This window comes from Rissa tridactyla, chromosome 16 (genome assembly GCF_028500815.1).
Source record: "Rissa tridactyla isolate bRisTri1 chromosome 16, bRisTri1.patW.cur.20221130, whole genome shotgun sequence".
NCBI lineage: Eukaryota > Metazoa > Chordata > Aves > Charadriiformes > Laridae > Rissa > Rissa tridactyla.
Window position 1 is genome coordinate 6,810,435 of NC_071481.1, and position 20,426 is coordinate 6,830,860.

The 20,426-nt window shown below is 42.9% G+C and overlaps 2 protein-coding genes across 7 annotated transcripts in view; both read right to left on the minus strand.

Annotated features, from left to right (window-relative positions):
- Nucleotides 1-17,549, minus strand: part of MXRA8 (matrix remodeling associated 8) — a 36,875-nt gene extending 19,326 nt beyond the window's left edge. Inside the window, exons 1-3 of one of the 4 annotated variants that reach the window (XM_054222329.1) lie at nucleotides 17,452-17,549; nucleotides 16,653-16,837; nucleotides 16,134-16,275 (exon numbers count right to left, since the gene is read on the minus strand). In XM_054222329.1, the coding sequence (XP_054078304.1) occupies nucleotides 16,134-16,158 (25 nt within the window). In that variant the 5' untranslated portion in view covers nucleotides 16,159-16,275; nucleotides 16,653-16,837; nucleotides 17,452-17,549. Of the gene's footprint in view, nucleotides 1-11,044; nucleotides 11,619-11,665; nucleotides 11,791-16,133; nucleotides 16,276-16,652; nucleotides 16,841-17,451 lie in introns of those variants that run through there. The other 3 variants (XM_054222328.1, XM_054222327.1, XM_054222330.1) reach the window with 3 other exon arrangements.
- Nucleotides 17,113-20,426, minus strand: AURKAIP1 (aurora kinase A interacting protein 1). 3 transcript variants are annotated; one of them, XM_054222333.1, is made up of 4 exons: nucleotides 20,374-20,426; nucleotides 19,749-19,837; nucleotides 18,800-19,248; nucleotides 17,113-17,857 (listed from the first exon to the last, which is right to left on the minus strand). In XM_054222333.1, the coding sequence occupies exons 2-4, from the start codon at nucleotides 19,798-19,800 to the stop codon at nucleotides 17,750-17,752; spliced, it is 609 nt and encodes a 202-aa protein (XP_054078308.1). In that variant the 5' UTR covers nucleotides 19,801-19,837; nucleotides 20,374-20,426; the 3' UTR covers nucleotides 17,113-17,749. The 3 variants fall into 3 exon arrangements, with proteins under 3 accessions (XP_054078308.1, XP_054078307.1, XP_054078306.1); XM_054222332.1 differs by lacking the exon at nucleotides 20,374-20,426 and adding an exon at nucleotides 19,967-20,347; XM_054222331.1 differs by lacking the exon at nucleotides 20,374-20,426 and having other exon boundaries at nucleotides 19,749-20,347.

Consider the following 20,426-nt stretch of genomic DNA (forward strand, 5'->3'; position numbering starts at 1 on the left):
GACAAAGACTGAATTCGTGGGAGCTTAGGGCAGTGCAGGCAAGAGAGCCTAGAGTGCAACACGTCTAAAAGCCCCACAATACCACAACACGGGGAACGGGTTTCCCCATCACAGAAGGCAGAACACAGAAAGCTGGGTCAGATCTAGAACTTCTTTCAGCCCTTCCTACAAGAACTGAACTATGCTACAGTCATTGCTTGACTGGCAGAGACGAACAGCATACACGTTGCAGTCACCTTAACCACCAAAGTCCTGATACACTGCTGCTCTTCTCCTGTGTGTACTCACAATACCAGCCCTGACAGCATGTTAAATTACATCAACCAGTTCCTAAAGCCAGTACTGATGTATTTAACTGTGTTTATACAACCCACTTCACTGTGTCCCACAATGATTAATGCAGTCAGTCGCTGAAAACAATCGATGACAAACAGCAGAGAAAGAAGCAGTAAATTCTTAAACTCCAAACACTGCCTCACAAAAAAAAAAACCTACGTACACCCTTTATGTGCATACACTCACAGACCAGTTAAAGTTCAGATCGCCTTAGTTTGCATCTGCAGACCAGAGACAGTCATCATTTTTTCAGTTTAGGGGATTACTTCTTTAGATGCTGCCAGACGTGCAGAGGGGACAGACTCCTTAAAATGGCAGGACTAACCAAGGGTGGAATCAAATCATGCCCTCGTGCCACTGTTTAAACTGTTGAAACTCTACCAGCCTAACCTGAAGAGGGCAGGCACCTTCACAAGGAGTGGGAACAGCTTAATCGGCTGCTGGCTGAACCATTTAGAAAAGCTCCTAAACTGGTTTAAGTTTGTCTCCTCTGCTGACTCTGTAGGTGTTAAGACATTTTTCTTCCCCATCAGTCCAAGTCTGAGCTCTGAAAAAAGTCATTCATTTCCAGTGGAAAAATTTATTTTACTTTCAAGCAAGACAAGATGGTAAAAGACACTGAGTCAGAGTATTCAACAACCTGTTCCATAACGCACCTTCAGATATGGGTATGAAAGGCGTAAATGTTGCTTTAGACTTGGAATATGGCTCCATCTGAATCTGGCCTTGTGTAGGGCTAACAACCTAATCCGTGTAGGTGACTGAATTAGCCAAGAGTCTCTTAATACAAGACTTGCAGAAAAATTACGTGAGTATGAAGTCAGGAAATAGTGTCGCTGCTGCTAGTATGTGTTAAAAAATAAAACATGGTAAAGCTTTCTGTTTGCTTGTATTCTGTTATTAGATTATTGTTGTTTATGTTTAACAGTGTTTAGTGGATTTAACAATACAACCAAATTAATCATCAAGTAGAAAATATTGAGGAAAGGCAATTGAAACTTATCATTCTTAAATGTCCATCTGTAGAACAGAGCTAAATATATGTAGGACTCTCATAGGAGCTTAAAAATACAAGCCTTCCCATGGCATTCCATGAGATAAACTTAATTGCCCCACTTGAATTTTTCCTTCTGACATTTTTCTGTATCATCTAGTATACCGGAAGACAGATCTCCTCTACCCAGAGGGTGCTGTGTTTCAGGAAAGAGGGCATTATAACAAAAACCTAAACAAACATCTAAATAATTATACTCTGCAACAAGGGAAACTTTGGAAACATGCAGACTAAATCAGATCAGAACTTCAGCTAGTCCAGGATCCCATCTCCAGCAGCAGACAGAACCAGACACTTCCAAAGAAATTCCAGGAAACCAGAGCTATTATTATTAAATAATTTGACCATGAAAAAAGCCTACTGTTAACTCCAGCAGGTCTTCACCCTGTCCAAAACAGATCCAGATAACTGCTGGTTTGTTTCTAGTGAAAAGTTCTACAATAATCTTCAGGTAAGAACCCCACAAAATTTCACTGCAAACTTCAACTCTGTCATTTATATTAAGTGAGGAAGTTTGTGGGTAATTAGATACACAGTCACTCACAGTCCGAGTTCCCACACTGAGCAGCTGAGCGACGCCAATAGCCTGTATGTTCACATGTCCAGTCCAACCGTAACCCTAATGCAAAAACATAGGCTTGTCTTTGCAAGCCTCAGATACTTGCAGTAGCCCAATTCCATAACCACCTGCATGCAGCAAAGGCTCCTACTAAGACACATCCCTAAACTGAGGACCTGCTGATTCTCAGACATCAACAACAAAGACAATGCTGATCTACAGCAGCTGAGGTTCCGGGCTGTTGCTGAGACAGAAGTCTAGTGGAAGAAGGAGCCTTTCCTGTTGTCTCCCATCAGGCCAGGGAGCCAGACGAAAGGCTCAAATCTGACAGCCTTTTGTTCAGCTGCACCATCAGAGCAGAGTCTGGAAAACGTTTGGCTGGGAGGCAAGAAGCCGTTCCCATTGCGCAGACAGCAAATACAGCACCCTTTCCTCCCTTTGGTTTCTCAACCAGAGGCAGAACCTTCCAAGCTGCAATTCCAGGTTGCTTTTCTACCTTTCTGCCTCCTAGCTTTGGCACTGCAGAGGTTACTGGCTGTTTCTTGCATGACTTCTGGGATGGATGCAGATTGCTGTGGTTGCTGCTCTCATGAATTGGCTATTTCCTGACTGAAAGAAGCCAAGTTCAGGCTGAACCCACTGAAGTCTCCTAAAGAAAAGCACCCACTGGAAGGAAAGAGCAACAGCTTCTCTGGGGCTCACAATGAGAGGAGAAAAGGGACACAGGAGGCTATATCACAGATGTTTGCCTTCTCACTCTTTAATTCTGCACAGTCTCTTATCAGCCCCATCTATCCTAAAGCTTTGCTAGTCCAAAGAGATGCTGCAAGGGCAGCTGTGTCAACACTTTGCCCGGTGAGGAGCTGAATTTTTAACTAGATTGTCCACGGAGGCTGGCCTGAGCAATGCTCCCTAGCCTTTCTCCTTCCTCACCCCCACAGGTATTTTGGGTATTGATTCCCAAAACAAGCAGCGTCCCTTGGCTGCCCACTGCGGCATATACAGCTGCCTACCCTGACCACAAATCCTGTCCAAAGAAAACAATTTCATCCACCCAAAGGAACTTTCCAGCACCAACACAAGTGGGTTTGCTTCCTGGAGCTCTGCACCTGCCATCCTCATCACAGGCAAGGCAAGCAGGGAGAAGAAAGGCTGCCACGTTTCCAGAGTCACCCCTATTTCAGATATGAAATATATGGGAATATGAAATAGATATTTCAAATGCTGGTGACTCAGGTGGACGGAAACAATAATGGGCAAGCCAGGGAAGTTTCCTCTGCCCAATCTCTTCCATTTTAACATTTTTGTTTTCCATGGCTGCACTGAAAGACCTCCCAATAAATCTGAATTGAAGACCACCAGCCTGGAGAATCTGAGCAAGTAGCAGATCAGGAAGAAGGTCTGACACCAAGAGGTACTCTCCATTCTTTTATCACAATTTTGAGAACCATTATCCCTGGGAAGGAGGAGTGGAAATGGCCACTTCTGCCCCATTTTCACAGCTATAAATATATGCAATGTATTAAAAAGGAATGACAGGATTAATGCTCTGTTGACACAAAGATACAAATTACAGTACAAGGCCTTATATACAGGATTTGTCAACACGCTATGCTTATTACAACAACTTCTTTAGATGTTCTTTAAATACAGGATCCACGATCAAAGGAAAGGAGGAAATATCTACCCATGAGCAGAGCAAGGATAATTCCTAGAACTGAAAAGTAGTAGGGAATGCTACAGCTTGGGAATAAAGAGTGCTAATTGACAGGTACCATGACAAAGATAGCAAGGATCCTGCAAAACCAAAACCATAAGCAGAAATAGAGCTTTGTGTGTAAACAGCAAAAGAGAGAAAGGCAGGGGTACTGCAGTTCAGGGTTAACATACACTGACACCATTTATCTTCTACTGGAAATTGCTCAAATAACCCTCATCATGCCAGTAGTGTGATCAACCTGTAATACTCAGAGGGATAAATACACACCCATATTCACTCCCCCTTTCTAAGAAAGGCCTGGTGTGGGTAGGGGGAGCCTTCAGAGCTGCCTGCTGACGGAAAAGAGCAGTGTAACACAGAACCATGTGAATTACCAGAGGGTATGTGTTTCCTGGAGGGCTTCATTTGGTTGCAAAGCTTTACTCATTAAAATAAATCTCTCAGCTGCAATGAATCCCATAAGCAAGCCTGAAATAATCCAACTTGCACCAAGAGCTGTGAACTAAAAGGACAAAACTGAAACCCAACCACAATAACAGGGCTGTCAAGTGAAGCCTGTCATTATTCCAGTGATGTAACAAGCCGCGTACCTCTTACAGACCCAACATTACAATGTTTGTTCCCTAGCCATAAATGCTAAAGCCCCTGATTTGCCTTCTCTGAAGTGCATAATCAGAATGGCAAGTTGAGGGTCTGGACAGATGTTTTTCTGCTTTGTTATGTTTCATTGGAGTTCACTCTGATCACCAGGCTGTGATGCAGTCACCAAAACAGCAGCTGAGGCAAATACACATGCCTAGTGCATGAGAATGGCAGATCTCTGACACCCTTTATACTAGGTACTATAAAACAATATCATGGCAACAGATAATACCACCCCTGCGACAAGCCATTTCCAGCAAAGAGAAGGGTGAAGTCCACAAACCCACCCCATAGTGTTAGCCTCTGCAATAGTCTAAGCTATGCTATGCCCAAGCACTCCTGAAGAAAAGTGACAGGGTTGCCCAGGAACGGCAAGTGTTATTTGGGGGCTGTTCTTTGCATGCAATTCCTCAGCTTCTTCCTGTCTTGGATCTCCAGCTGGAAAACTCTACGTCCCTATGTGCCAAAGGCATTGGAGCATAAATTAATTAATGTGGATGTCCAGGTATGCAAAATATTTAGTTAGATGGAATCTTAAGAGGTTTCTGATCTTCTGCTTAATGCACTGAGCTTTGCAGCTTGCCTAGCAGAGACTTAGATATGCACAAATGAGGAGTTAAACCGTAGCATCCAAGCAGACTGCTCTCTTACTGAATCAATTAACGTGCGCATGTGTGTGTTTATATGATCTTCCAGCACTGCTGTCCTCGTAACTGGTCAGAGAGTTCTGTCTGCATCTTTTGCCGTAAGGCATCTCTACAGCTCAGTGGTTCCTGTCATCTAGCATCTTTGGATGGCACTAAATTTAAACACCCTCTTTTGTTGGAAAGCAGTCAACTTCAGATTCCTGGGATTCATCTCAAAACCATTAATAGAAACCAGTTACAAAAACAGAGAAATTGCCCAGGAAACTAACACGGATATTATTTTTTTTTTTTTTCCAGACTGAAGCCTGAAGATTATTTTTCCAAGATAAAAAATGTGTTTTGGCAATTTTTCCACAACATGAAATCCTAAAAGCTGGGTTCAGTGTGGGGAGAAAGGCCAAATAGATTTATATGCCCAAAAAATCATCAGAAGCAGATACTTAGAAGGTGTAAATCAGCAAGCTTATACTAACTACCATGGACCTATGTCAGTTTCCTCATAAAATCTTGTGTTCCACAAATGCCCGTCAGATCATTAATTCTACCACTGACAGCTTTAAGTAATGGTGAAATTTGTTTACCCTTTTCATTAAAAGAAAAGAGAATGCAGAGTCTACTTCTCTTCACCTTGTCTTTTCTGTAGATCCCACATAGCTCTGCTTCACCAGATAGTTTTTCTGAAATAGAATAGATTTGCCTATTCATACAATGTATCGTGCCATTCATAACCTGTGAAAATCACTGTCAAAACCCTGTAAATAATAAATAATTTTTGATAGTAAAAACAGTTATTTTGAGTCAGCATCAAATTCCACATTGTTCCAAACAATCACGTGAATCAGATGCAGTTAGGCTAAGTTTTAGGTGGTTAAATCCCAACAGATCAATAAATGTTCTCACTGAGGTGGTGGTTTGGGTTTTTTTAGTCGGTGTTTAATTTAAGCACAACCTCCTCAATCTCAGCAGGCAAAGACTTTGTCTAGGGTACTTGATAAAGGGAACACTTGAGTACAAGCCTCTGTCTCCTCTATTGCTTTCTTTTGAACTCAATTTTAGTTTACAAGTCTTAATCAGGGTTTAAATCTACAGTCCCCTATCAAAGCTAAAGGAGTAGTTCCATTAGATGACAGTAATAACGGACTGTGATCTTATATCTGGGCTAGCCACAGAAACAGAATTCCACATGCGTAGCCAGCATTTTCTCAGACATCAAATATCAGAATTATTATTTTATTTCATGATATCCACAGGCGCCAACCATTATCAGGATCCCTTTGTGATAGAGACGGTAGGTGCAGAATCAAAGTCCTCACCCTAAAAAAACCTGACCAAATAAATTAGAAATGGGAAAAAACCCACAAACAAGCAGCAAGCAAATCAGGAATGGAAATAGAGACACAAAAAACCACCTCACTGACATCCGCAAAGCAGGTGTAAATTACAGTTTTCTCTTCAGTTTAATCTCTTTGGCATAGAAAAAAGCATGTAAAAAGGGAAATCTGGAAAACCAGTTCTCTATAAAAATAATTTAGTTTTACTTGAAGAAAAAAAAGGACTTAATTTTAAGTAGCTTGCCATGATTGTTTCTTCATTTTTAAACATGAATGTTTAAAAGACATTAAAATGTCCTTTAAAATAGATAACCTAAAAACACATTATATGGGTTTTTTTCCTGCTCACTCATTCATGTTTGCAAGGGTCTTTTTCTTGGTGGCCTCACACTTGTGTTTACTTGCTCCACGCAGGCAGGCTTTATATACAGCACAGGCGGCTTCTCCTAGGAACAGTTTGCAGTCTAAACAGACAGGAGCAGGAGGGAGACACGGAACACAAAAGGAAATGACTCACGTAAATTCACACAGCAGAGCAGTGGCAGAATTCGGAATACAGCCCAGATCAGCTGCGTGTCAGCCTAGGAGAACCTTACTGCCTGGACTATGCTGCTCCGTCCTCGCAGGGAGCCCAGGAAGCCCTGGCACCGCGGGAAGACTCACTACACACCTAAGACTGACAAGGAAGCAGACTGAAGGGCAGAGTAAGACAAAATCTCTTTCCTGTCTTTCAGAAGGAAAACCCAGGTTTTTAACTTCACAATGGCCTGTTGTATCCCTCTTGCCTCTCAGATTTTTCCAACGTTCTGATTCCCTAAGGCAAACAAGAGTCATTACTACCTGCTGCTGCTCTTCAGGAGACCACAGTGAAATTATATTTTTTTAATTTTATTTTGTATGAAATATCAAGTACTTATCTCCTAGTCTATTCCAAGATCTAGTAAATTAAAAAAAAATAAATTAATTTAGAATTAAAGAAAAAAAAAAAAAACAGGTACGAGCTCAAAATCACTACATGAACTATGAAGTTCCTGAGGGGATGGAAAAATAGGCAAATCTGAACTGGAGTTACTATCAATCATAACTTCAGGGGTTGGCTCTATTCATGTATACGCATCTGTTAATCTTCCTCTAAGATTCACAGTAGCAGCCAGCAACCGTGTGTTGCTAGGAAGCAGGGGGATTTTTTTCAGGGCTCCTGACTCGCTGCCACTTGCAACTGAGTGCCCCCAAAACTTCTAGATCTATGCAGACAAATGATCCCCCCAAATTAATTTCTGAATATCAAGTGTGTGAGACAGAAGGGTATCCAACCTATGATATGGGACTGACTCACTCTCATGGGAGCTGTGGTTCTTCGCTTTTTCAAATCCACACTGAAACCACTGGGGTCCCCTCTAGGGGACAGAGACCTAGTACTGGTCCAACTTGGCAGATGGTAAACAGCATGGAGATTCAGGAGGAAATGATTGAGGGATCAAATCACCACTTTGAGCATCTACTCAGCCAGTGTGTTTGTCTTAACAAATGTGAGAGAAGGCAGCAGCTCCAAACTGTGACATTCCCCCTGGCTGTTACTCATCCACTTTCTAAATTCCAGAAAAAAGACACCCGACAGGCAGACCTGCGTCCCATCTTTCAGTTCAGCATCAATCCTCTAAAGAAAGGGCCTGCACTTTGCACACTTTTTCATTCCAGATCTCAAGGTAGTTTACATGGACGTTGTTAATCCTACACAAGGAAGACAGGTTCTGAGGAAGAGAGGGGAGAAGTAACTGGACCAAGGGCCACTGAAGAACAGTGTCCAGAAATCCTGCATAACTCCCCAGTACTCCTACTCGCTCACATGCCCCCTGAGCATGCCTAAGCAGGCTGACCACACCAGGGATACAGCACCACCAGAATCTCACTCCTTCCATTCTCACTGCAGGCAGAATGGCATATTAGCAGGGTCTCTGGCTGCACTGCCAAAACTTTATGGTGGGAAAACTCATCAACACCAAGCTGGCAGCGTTACAGAAGTTACCGCACTTTCAGACCCTGATTGCAAGACAGGCCACCAAGAAGCCCTGTGCTTCTGCTCTCCTTTAACAGAGACAAGAAGAACATAGAATCATAGAATGGTTTGGGTTGGAAGGGACCATCTGGTTCCAACCGCCCTGCCCTGGGCAGGGACACCTCCCACCAGCTCAGGCTGCTCCAAGCCCCGTCCAACCTGGCCTTGAACCCCTCCAGGGATGGGGCAGCCACAGCTTCTCTGGGAAACCTGTTCCAGGGGCTCACCACCATCACAGCAAAGAATTTCTTCCTAATATCCAATCTAAATCTACCCTCCTTCAGTTTGAAACCGTTACCCCTTGTCCTATGGCTCCCCTCCCTGATCCAGAGTCCTTCCCCAGCTTTCCTGCAGCCCCTTTAGGGACTGGAAGGGGCTGGAAGGTCTCCCTGGAGCCTTCTCTTCTCCAGGCTGAACAACCCCAACTCTCTCAGCCTGTCCTCACAGCAGAGGAGCTCCAGTCCTTGGATCATCTTTGCGGCCCATCCATGTCTGAACCTAAAAGCACTCTGAAGGAGGACAAGGAAGATTCACATATAGTTAAACGGGCTTTGACGCCATAATTGTTACTGCCTAATTCCCTATTTGTTTGTCTTTCTCACAAGTAACCTGACAAGTTTCCATACCAGAACAAAATAAAAAGCAGAGACGACCCAGTAATAACACTGATTCAGTCCTAAAGGAGAGCATTAAGCAGAGAGCCTCTTCCACAGCAGTTCTGCAGCAACCTCACACACAGGCAGCAGCAGGTCAGGTTTCTCGAACATGGGAAAAGCTTAAGCCGCAAGCACACAGCACTGTTTATTTCTGTGAAGAACCAAAAAGTTCTGAGAGTACCCAGGGAACAGACACATTTAGCTGAGAGATGCCATTTTGTGTCCCCTTCTGACCATCAGCATTGTGCCTCAAACCACATCTTTCGGTCTCTCTGTGCATGGGAACAGTGCTCTGGTACTATGAGCTTTTGAAAGGAAACTCCATTCCTCACACTAATTGCAGCCCATCTGTTGCACCCGCCTAAAATAATTAAGCAGTGGGATTCCAAGCACATCATCTTATTTTGAGATCAGAAATGACTGGGAAAGAGTGGAAAAATTAATAGGTTGGCTCTGAAAAGGGTGCTCAAAGGTTGCCTCCCAGAGAGTTTTATTATTTACCTCAGTTTTGCAGGACATTTAATTTAAAATAAAAGTACTTAGGCTGAAAGGAGGTTGCTTTCCATACTGAAATATAGTCCTGCTGCTAAATTTAGGTACACAAACATGAAGCCTGGCCAACTTTTAAGGGTAGTCTATGCGAATTGTGTATTTGCTCCAGATCAATCCAAGAGGACTCGGGCAACCTTAACTTTAGCTGTGCTGCTTGCTTCGACTCTAGAAATCAGGTGCCCTTCTGGAGCAGAACATGGCAGGTGCTTCATAAAAAAAAATCCACTATATAATGGTTTAGGAAAGAAAGAATATATATAAACGTGGATTCCCTGCTCCACACACCCCTTCTAACCTAACCTGATACTGTGAAACCAGCACAACAAGCACTTAATTCTACCCTGTAGGAGAAGTCACAACTTCCATCATTGCATGAGCTCCCTTTTTATTCATGACAGGGCTGATACTTGCAGGGGAAAACTGTGCTTGCTTTTTTTAAGACTGTTGCTAGAGGTCTCTTGAACGCCAAAGGCAAAAGGGAAAAAGCTTCTCACATCAAACACACCACACCCCTTCAGTGCAGCTCACAGGACCCTGCGACACACTGACAATGAGCTGCATTAAGGGAAAGAAATGATCACTCAGTAGGATCCAGCCAAATTTATTAGGATGTCTGAGCTGATTTTGACCTACTCCAGGCTAGAATACACAGCAAACTGGCTTCCTCCTTGCTGGTTTTAGGCTTTTTGCAATAGCCCTTTAGAATGGAAGAGGACAACTTCCCCCTTGGCTCAGCAGAGCAGATCTCATTCCTCTCTCCAAGCACATACCTGAAACCTGGGTACGAATGTTGAGTTAATTCCCAGGCAGGCACTGGGCAGAAAGCTTTGCCTGGAGCTGATTTGTACCAGTGCTCAGTTCATGGTATCCATGCCTTGTACTGCTTTCTCCCAGTCCAGCTCCTCACAGCGGTGCAGAACAGCACAAGTTTGTAGAGCTCTGCAGAGCCATGGAACCTGTCATCCCCCTCAACAGCCTGTATACACTTGGGTAACAGAAACCATCTCAAGAAGCGGGGGAGAAAAAAAAACAACAAATCCAAACAAAACAACAAACAAAGCCCCTACAACCCAAAAAACCAGTAAACCTCATTCAGAGTTCTCCCTCTGAAGTGGGGAGCAGGCCCATGACACCAAATGCGGTAATGCGTATTCCTCCATCAGTACAATGCGGAAATGTTCAAGTTACTTTAAGCTAACAGCCCTACTCCAGAAGCAGCTGTCCCTACACTGAAAGCTACATATGTGTATTTTGATTTGCTCTCCTTTCCGCTCCCCAGCCCCATTCCATCACTCAAGGAGGTGCTGTACCCAAGGCACAGATACCAAGATTGTTATTTTCCGCTCGCTTTCTTTTCACAGTCCCAGGTTTTTGCATAAATAACTTGTGAGAGAAAGCCTTTCCTGTCTTTCCGAGGGCTACAAGCCTCTTCCCTTCCCCAAGGGATGGATGATGTTATCAGAAAGTAGGACACATTTATCTCTGTCCTACCTTCCGATGGGCCTACAGCAGAAGTTCTCACAGATGGCAGGATGCCAGTAATAATACAGGCCATTCTCCCACATCACACAGACAGTAAAATTAGGCACTGATAGTTGTCTAGCAGATGCCCAGTCAGACCTACGAAAAGCAAGATCATATGCAGCAGCATCTTCTGGACAGTAAAGTGAAACAATATCAATGGTCAGGGAAGCCACATCAGGGCCTGCTAAGCCTCAGTGACCAGTCACAGATTCTGCCTTCAGGAGGTACCTGCTGATTCTGCTGCTGAACGGACTCCAGCTGGCTGTTCCATAACGAACTAGCCACCTCAGTGCTGACGGCAGCAAAAACCCTTTGTCAGTAGAGGAAACGGCTCTGACTCAAAAGCACCCAGGGAATGGAGCTGGTGAGTAACATGGTGCTGTTTACACATAGTCACATTGCTGACTGTAACTGTTTCTTCTACTGTTTTCTTTCTTTGGCATGTTCTTCTATGACTGATTATTCTTCAAGTTTAACCAGTTCCTCACTGGCTGGTGATAAAGCTCACCCAGAAGCATCCTGCCATGAATTGTTAATTTCCTCAAAATAAACCTGACAAATTCCAAGCTATTAGTTTTTTTTTTTTACCTGATGTGACGACTTCTTGCTTGGGCTTCCACATCCTTGCCTCAACAGCAATCACTTTGCAAGTGGTTGTTGGACCCTGAAGTGCTTGCAACTGCTGAGAGGCTCTAGGTGTGTTTTCTCCAGACCTAGACATATCAAAGGCAATGACATTCCCTCAGCACAAGACCTGCCTGATCAGCACCAAGTCTTGTTTATTGAACAAGTGAAAAAACTCATTTTTGACCAATATTTCATGCTATTTTTCTATTTTAAACAAAATTTTAGCCACATTTCGTAAGGAAACAAGGCAAATGCAGTTATAGGATCCCACTGTCCACTCAACCTCCTCCTCCTTCCCGTTATTTTGAAATGCAATAGCCAACTTCAGCTACATTTGAGAGTAGGGGACAAGTCTCATAGTTTTACAGGTGTTACAAGTTTTGTAACTAGCATAACAGAAGGAAGATGCATTAATGTCCATGCAGTGAGCAAGACTAAAAAAAATTCAGTCTTATTTCAGTGAATTGATACAAGAGCAACATATCAGATGGTCATCTTAAATTCTCTGACTCACAGAAGTCCTTGCTTCAGTTTTGCTCCTCTGTCTTATAGGGAAAGGCAAGCAAGAATGGATAATTCCACAGGAAAGCCAGCACACTCTGTTTGCTTAAAGCCAGCTCAGATGTACAAGAGCTACAGTACTGATTTTTTGCTTTTTAAATTTAAAAATCAGTAGGAAAAGCAAACCCCACTTTTCAAAACCATTTCAGTTCTGCAAAAATGCAACGCTCCAGGTTAAGTACAGAGTGCTGTTATTTTTGGAGAGTAACTGACCAGGCTCAGCCCAAGCGAGCCCAAACCAGGATGTTTTCACAGTCAGAACAGAATTGGCAACAGCAGAACAGCATGAATGGTGAAAAGAAAAGATGTAATTTTAGTTATCTACAGGTGCTGTTTGCAAGATCAGTAAGATCACTTCAGCTAGATTTTCAGCTAGTGTAAACAAGCATGGTTTATTAACTTTGGAATACATGGAGTAGGGGTCACACCCACTGAAGTAGAGCTGGCTTCGTATTTTGAGTAGGACCAAGTCACAGCTACTGAAGCCAATGTACATACACCAATTTATCCTAGGTAACATTTCGACAGTTTTTAATACGAAAGTGTCCCATTTAATATGGGTATTACCTCACCAGAGTAAAGGTACACATTGCTTCTGCTCAGGAATTACTGGGCAATGATAGTCAGGTAGCAGAAAGAGCAAGGTCCTATGAACCCCCTGAAAGGTGTGCAGATGCTCATAAACATTCCCTGACTTAGGCTAACATGTACTCCTTCTAAGGCTGGTCTTGAGCTTACTGATGAAAGAAAGAACACTTCCCACAATACAGACATAAAAAGAACTTGGGTGACAGAGTTACAGTATGCAGAGAAATCCTCCTGCAGCAAAGGAGAAGGCATCATCCCTGACCTCTCTTTCTGATGTAAAAAAACCCAAAACCCAACAAAAAAACCCCCAAACCACCACCACAAAAAAAAACACTCAAAAAAACCCAGGTTCTTAGGCACACTACTATCAGGAGCCGATACAACAGTAACATGAAGAATATCTCTCTTTATATTTGCTGCTGCAGTTGTGTGCAGCCAGGTTTACTGAGCATCCCACAGCTGTCCTCAGCACTTCAACCACACATGCCTGCTCCCAGGAAATCATAGTTGAAAACACTGTGAACAAACTCCTTCAGTCTGGACCCTTTCAAGGTGACAAGTCCATCATAGAATCATAGAATTGCTGAGGTTGGAAGGGACCTTTAAGATCATCAAGTCCAACCTTTAACCTACCCTGACAAAAGCCACTTCTAAACCATGTCCTAAGTGCCCCATCTACCCTTTTTTTAAACACCTCCAGGGATGGTGAATCCACCACGTCCCTGGGCAGCCTATTCCAATGTTTAATAACCCTTTCAGTGAAAAAATGTTTCCTAATATCCAATCTAAACCTCCCCTGACATAACTTGAACCCGTTTCCTCTCAGCCTAACAAAATCTGACTGTCTGGGTAATACCAACATAATTTTTTTCCAGGCTCCCCAGGCTTTAGGATTTAAGGATGCCTGAACCTTTTGCATGTCTCCAAACAACCTATGCAGCTCCTGGTTTGAATCAGCTTCAGGTCTGGTCTCATGAGCAGGAACTGGAGAAGCCATCATTACATTCCACTCCATTTCCTCTCCACATGACTCCTTCCTGGAGAGCCAGCACACTGTCCTTCTGTCTGTGCCAAGGACAGCATGGAGAAGGCATCCATGAGCTCAGACTCATTGTCTGCATGACCTCAGGGCTGCTTTAACAGCTAGCAGACTATCTGACATGCTTTGTAGGTAAGCACAAGATTTCCAAAGGAAAGAAGCACCTTGTATTGACTGCCGGACTTTCCCTTTCCCTATGACACACTCAAAAGTTGAATAGAATTAATCTGAAGTGAGCCAAAACCACAGCAGACAGTTACCAAGAAGCCTGTTCCCGTGGGGAACTGGAGCAACCAGCTGCCTTAGAGAGCTAAATTCCCTTCCGCAGACTCCAGACCATCTATGCTATGGTTAACTGCTGTTTGTGCATGAAGAGGTTAAGCCAAATTGCTAAGCTGATACAATTAACACACACTTTAAATGCTTCTACTTTCCACTCATTTGGGGTCCAATCCTTGTTAAAGGGACCAACTTTGTTGGGTTCCTCATTTGCACTGAAACAGGACTGGCATCTCAGTGTGGCTGCTATCTTTATAAAAAGGCAATTGAAATGAACTTTCTACTCCCCATCAGTATTACAGATCTCCTGCTTCAGCATTATTTCTAAAAATCTCTACCAAAATCACCATCCCCACTGGATATCTCCAGTCTCTGTAACACAGAGCACAAATTCCTGTAGCAACCTCCTGCTGACTTTCAACAATTTTCTCTCAGAGCAGCAGAATAATAAGGAGATGATGAAGAAATCGTCAACTCTTAGATATTTTGAGAATTAGAAAAATCAAACCTTTCCTGTTTGCAGCCCTTTTTTGTTTTTTTGTTACCACTGCTACATATGCTCATATACATTTACTAAGTGTGCAAGTACCTTGGTACGCACATATTTTGAAGAGGAACAGCGACTCATAATAAAGCTTTGTGAACAGTCTATTATGTACTCGTGCTCCCCCTACAGAAAAATAGGTGCAGCTTCTGTCTATATGATTCTCCCTGTTTAGTAAAGTGAGAGTTTAAAATTGCATCCTGTGGTCAAGAGAGTTAAAGCAAGTTGATGCAGCCCTGGTATATAGTATCTGATTAGTGCCACATAAGACGGACGGTCTTTGCAGTATCTGCCACAAAGAAAATACAAATCCTGAGACATGCTTTGAGGTTCTTCAGTAACTAGGAATATAGCATTTATATGACTAAGACTGGCAGTAACTGCCATGGATGGTTTACAGACACTTTTGTAAATTACACAGTAGTTCCAGACTTCTATACATAGCTGTGTAATTACGTCTAATAGATGTAAAAGTAATGACTACTCTTGGCAGACCATGATTTGGAGGACTGGACTACTGCTCAGAGAGCATACCATTTAATAAGCTACTTTACTCCGTGGAGACTTGCAATTCACCACAAGTATCCTATATTAGGGATCACTGCCATACTACAAGAGTTCACTTGTGCTGGATCACAAGGTACTGAACTTTTATGCTTTGCAATTCCCACTATTTCAATAATTGTCTTTTCTAGTTACTATCCCAATGTAAAAACAAGTTAGAAAGCAAGGTGGTGGTAGTGCTGAGGCAGGAAAATGGCATACAAAGTTCTTTGCCTGTACGATCCCATCAGGCTTAAGTACAATGGACAAGTTTGTGATCTACAGCCCCATCGTGATGCTCCCCAAGAGCAAGACAGGTTTTAAGTCAAAGTAGAGAGAGATAAGACCAACTTAAACCTTAGTGGAGAAAAACGTATACCCTTGGGCAGTTTGTAGATTTGGAGACTACAACAGAGAACAAAGATGCAAGTTATAGGATTAAAACAGATAAAAAGAAAATTAAGAAAGAATAAACGTCAAAACTGGACTCAGAGGTCCAGCACTGATAAATAAGCAGGGCATGCTACTGCTGTCTTTTAAAAAGTCTTTTGCTCCGTGTAATTCCAAAAGCATCCCAACTCTTCAGCAGCCAACTATCTCCTGGAAACCTGCAAACTGATTACCATTTTTCCCTAGACAGAAAAATAGCAAGCTTGGACTAAGAGCCAGTAAGAGAAGCCATAGGACTGATGGACAACAATGCCAGCATAAAGGCTCTTGAAACAAGTGTGACTGGAGAGAAAAGAAAAAGACACGGACCTGACTTCAAAGGTGCTAATCCTTTCAGGCCCCAGCCTTTCATCTATGCATCTTTGTGCAGGGAGTGCGTATTGATATTTTAGAAAGCCTAGATGTACTCTACATATTTAACAAACCTGTAAGCCAGAATCTACACTCCATCTTCTCTTGTTTGGTGAGTTTCTAAGGCTCACGGCTAGACATCCTCATCTTCACTGAAATCCTGACAATAGGCTGAATCAAAGCGTCCTACTGGTCTTGGTTAAAAGCAACTGCAGCCTATTTAAAGCACAAAAAGGACGGAACATCTTTTTAATTTTTTTGATTAAAGTTACCTACTGTTAACATATGGTTTGGAAAAAAAGAACGATAAAAATGTGCTAACCACACATTTCTACAGGACTTCAATACAGGTCCCAGAATGCCAACAGTTCTCTAGCAAGATTAATCATTTTTTAAATGTGGGTGTACCCTTTCTTTAAAATACCAACATAAAGTTCCAGCTAGCTTCTACATTAATGGCTAAGGAGTTTCAGAGGCTTTCAATTTACTGCCATCTAGTGACAAGAAGGGCAGATAGCCATACACAGAGCCTCAGACATGTTCACTGTGTGCGAGAAGTCACCTGTCCTTCCTGCAGCGAGATTCAACTGTACCTTGTAGCAATGAGTTCCACAGATCATTTTTTTTTCTTCCCTTTCAGTTTAGTCAAGTATCCTGCTCCTAGCAAATAAAAGGGAATGCATTTTCAGGGTAGCTTCCTCATATGCTGCAGAATGGCGAGCCTAATGGAGCTCATTTTTTCCTTCCTTTCTTTCAGAGGTCAGTCCACCCCATTTATCTGCTGGAATATAGACAGGGAAGAACTAAATCACACAGAAGTGAACTGCCTCAAACAGAAAAATCAAAAGCAGAACCCAGATATAAAGTCTTCTGTCAGGGTTTACAATAAACGTCTATACTTTTCACAGCTTTCATGACTCTCTTCAGTCATGTAAAATCAGCTGATTACAATATGGTCGTCTCAGACACAAAACAGTTTTTGTAGTTAATCAATAATCAGCTCTGAATTTTCACTGATACCAGTATCTGTATGTTCTGTATGACAGGGGTCAATTGTAGAAAAAAAGAACAATTTTTTATTGGCACAAAACAGAACAGAAAAAATAAGCATGTCTTTTAAGGATGCTCATGCAATGCCCATCTAAGGCACAGGCACGCTGAGGCTTCAGATAAGTGAAAATTAAAGCTTTTTTAGATATATTCTATGGAATTCTGATCCAATTCCTATTTCACTGTAATTCTTAAGTCAACACCAGCCCTTCTCTAGTAAGGCTGCAGAAGAACACAATTTCGAAAACAATTTTTCAAAATGCTTGTATCTTACACAGTTATACTTTCGTTTATCCCATCTCCCACAACCAGCTGTTCTTATAGTACATTGTTCAGTCTAACCTTAAATGGCAACTTCAGAAATTCAGCTGCAGTCTAAGACACCTTTGCTCAGACACGTGGTTGGGGGCAGCAGCAGCACAGGACTGTACACAATAGCACCAAGTCACTATACAAGGGCTCACAGCATTCTTTTGAGGAGGAAAAGCATATTTCTGTCAGGTTTGCCCTTGGAAAACTGCTCACCAAGATTTAGTCTCCTCCTCCTAATTTCATCACGCTCAGAAAAAGGTTAAAAGTAATCCACATACTTAAATATCTTTTAATTACAATTACACATTAAAACTCATTACGAGTATTTTTATCGCTTTGAACTTTTCAGAAATATCTTGGGCGTTTGCCATCCTGCAGGAGGATTTTTCAAACCAGCTCTTTTCCAGATGCGCTCCAAATCTTTCTCAAATTTCACCTACAATAGAAAAACAAAAAGAAAAAATGGTAACACAGCTCAGAGGCAACACTCAAGTATTCAGCCACTGCCCATGTGTCCCAAGGAGAATCTAGGTAAAACACACACAAAGGAAACAAATGCTTTTAAGTAGACAGTTTGTTCTAAGCGTCAAAATAGTTCGCCTTACTGCAGAAAATATATTAAAATGCACAAGGATCTCGGTAGCAGTATTTTAAAAGTCCTGTGTGAGGAAAATAGAGAAGACTGAAAACAAAACTGTAAGAAAATTGAGAAGATTTCCACATCATAAAGTGTTCAACACTGCTTCCTACAAATCTGAAGAAACGGAATTGCAATTAACCCCAATTTGCACCTAGGCAAGGTGAAAATACCAGAGAACGAACTAAACTATATCAGAGCAAACCTAACAGACTACTGAAAGGCAGTGCTGAATGAGAACATCTACAGTTTGAATGAAGGCCCATGTCTCCCCTCACACCTCTTCTATTAAAGGAAGTAAAAGGCTTCTACATAGAAAAAGACAATAGGAAACACTTGAGGATGTTGCCAAGACATGAAAGAAATTAAAATTAAAGGAAAAACATTAAGATTAAACCAGTCTCCCTGATACAATGCAGACACGTGAATTAATCTTTCACACAAACAGTAAAATTCTTCTCCTTTAACCACATATAAGTTACCGCCACACAAGAAAAATTACGCCAAGTAACTATGTTTACAACCATAGAAACATTCTAACTTACCGCTTCTGAAGATGTACAAGTCAAACACAAAACAGAAAAACTGCTGTAGCAGTAAATACTGAATTCACTAAGGCTCTCTGAGCTGCTGACATTTTTCCCCAAATCAACTCCATCTAATCATCCCGATACCTGAACAGAGGCCAGTTTGAGCAGCGGGCACATTTATGTCAACAAGTTCTCTCTACTCTGAGCTTACCTGACGTTTCTTCTTGCGGCCTTCTTTTATCCTCCTCCGTACAAACTTTCTTCGCTTTAGCAGCTTTTTGAACTTGTGACGATTCATTTTCCTTCTGCGAATCTTCAAAACATTCTTACACTGAAACTTGTTGTTAAGCACTCCTTCTCCTTCCTCCACATCAGCTCCCTCATCAGACGGGGGACAGTCATATTGCTGGAGAGGTTCATAGCCCACTTCTTCCTGAGCATTAAGGACTTCTGCTTTAGGAAGGGAGTACCTAACTGTCAGCCAGCTTTCTAAGGGGCTGATGGAAAGCTTTCTGGGGATCAGCATCTCTTCCAGTTCAGGGTCCAGAGCATACCACTGGTGAGGCTGGGCTCCACTCTTGTTCGATGGCTGTGTGCTATAGTGCGCAGATGTAGAGTGACAGCAAAGAAACGAAGACACTGACCTTGGCAAAAGGCGGCCTTTGAGAAGAAAAGAATTTCACTTAAGAGGCAGAAACAGCATCTTACTAAAAGCTCTGACCAGCTCTCAAACCGCCAGACAACTGTGGCCAGAATAACCTAATAAAGGAAGCTGCTTACAAAAATTATATTCCTGTCACAAAAGCAAGGAAGTATTTTTAGTTTGAATTTAATTATGTTGTCATAATACCATCTGCTAAAATTACATTATACAATATTTTACTGTGTCAACTGTTTAAGTACAATTTGAAATGGCAGGGAACTGTTTGCTGTATTAATTCTTTCTGCTGCTAAGGAATCTCCTAAGCTTAAAAGAGGTCAAACCTGAGCTACACAACACTGACAGAATAGAGCAGAGACATAATAACAAACACTGAATCAACAACGGGCTCACCACTCTTGCACTGCTTGTTGGCAAAGAAGTTTCTGGCAGCCTAATTACCCCAGGGGAAAAAAAAAAAAAACGCAACAGAAAACTAGGTCACACAATATCTGTTTACCTGCAATTCGTGAAGCCTTCAGTAACTGGGAAGTCACCTGTGATATTAACATATTGTTTCACGTTGTTCGCTGTCAGAGCCAGTAATGACTGTTAAAATAAGAACATGTATTCAATGAGGCAAACACGCTGTTTAAAAAAAATACTCTTAAGTTTAACCCAAAGGCCCCAAACGACGGGCTGAAACACTCTAAGCCCCTCCTCGTTTCACCGACTCACTGTTGGACTTTGCTGCAGGGGCCTGGCCCACAGACACTGCTGTAGCTCAGCCGGGGGGTGATTAATAAAGCTTCGGCTGCCCCAGGTTTAAAAATAAGGTAAATTCAGCCCGCGTCCCCCCGCACAACTCTGCCCAGCTCAGTGCGAAGACGTTGCTCCCACAGCAGGAACCACTAAAAAGGCGCCCGCTGCCCTCAGGCCCTGAGGCACAGCCGCGCGGCCTAACCAAGCGCCGCTCCTGAGGCGGGGCGGCCCGGCCCGCAGCCCCGCGCGCAGCGGGCAGCCTCCCTCTCCGCACCCGGGCCAGCAAGCCCCGCCGCCGCCCCGCTCCCGAGGCACAGCCCGCTCGGGGACACCAGACCCTCAGCCCCAACCCGTCCCCTCAGCCCACCACCGCCATCACTCACCATCCCCGCCCGCCACCGCTACGCAACTTCCGGCGGCCGCCGGGCGGGGCAGC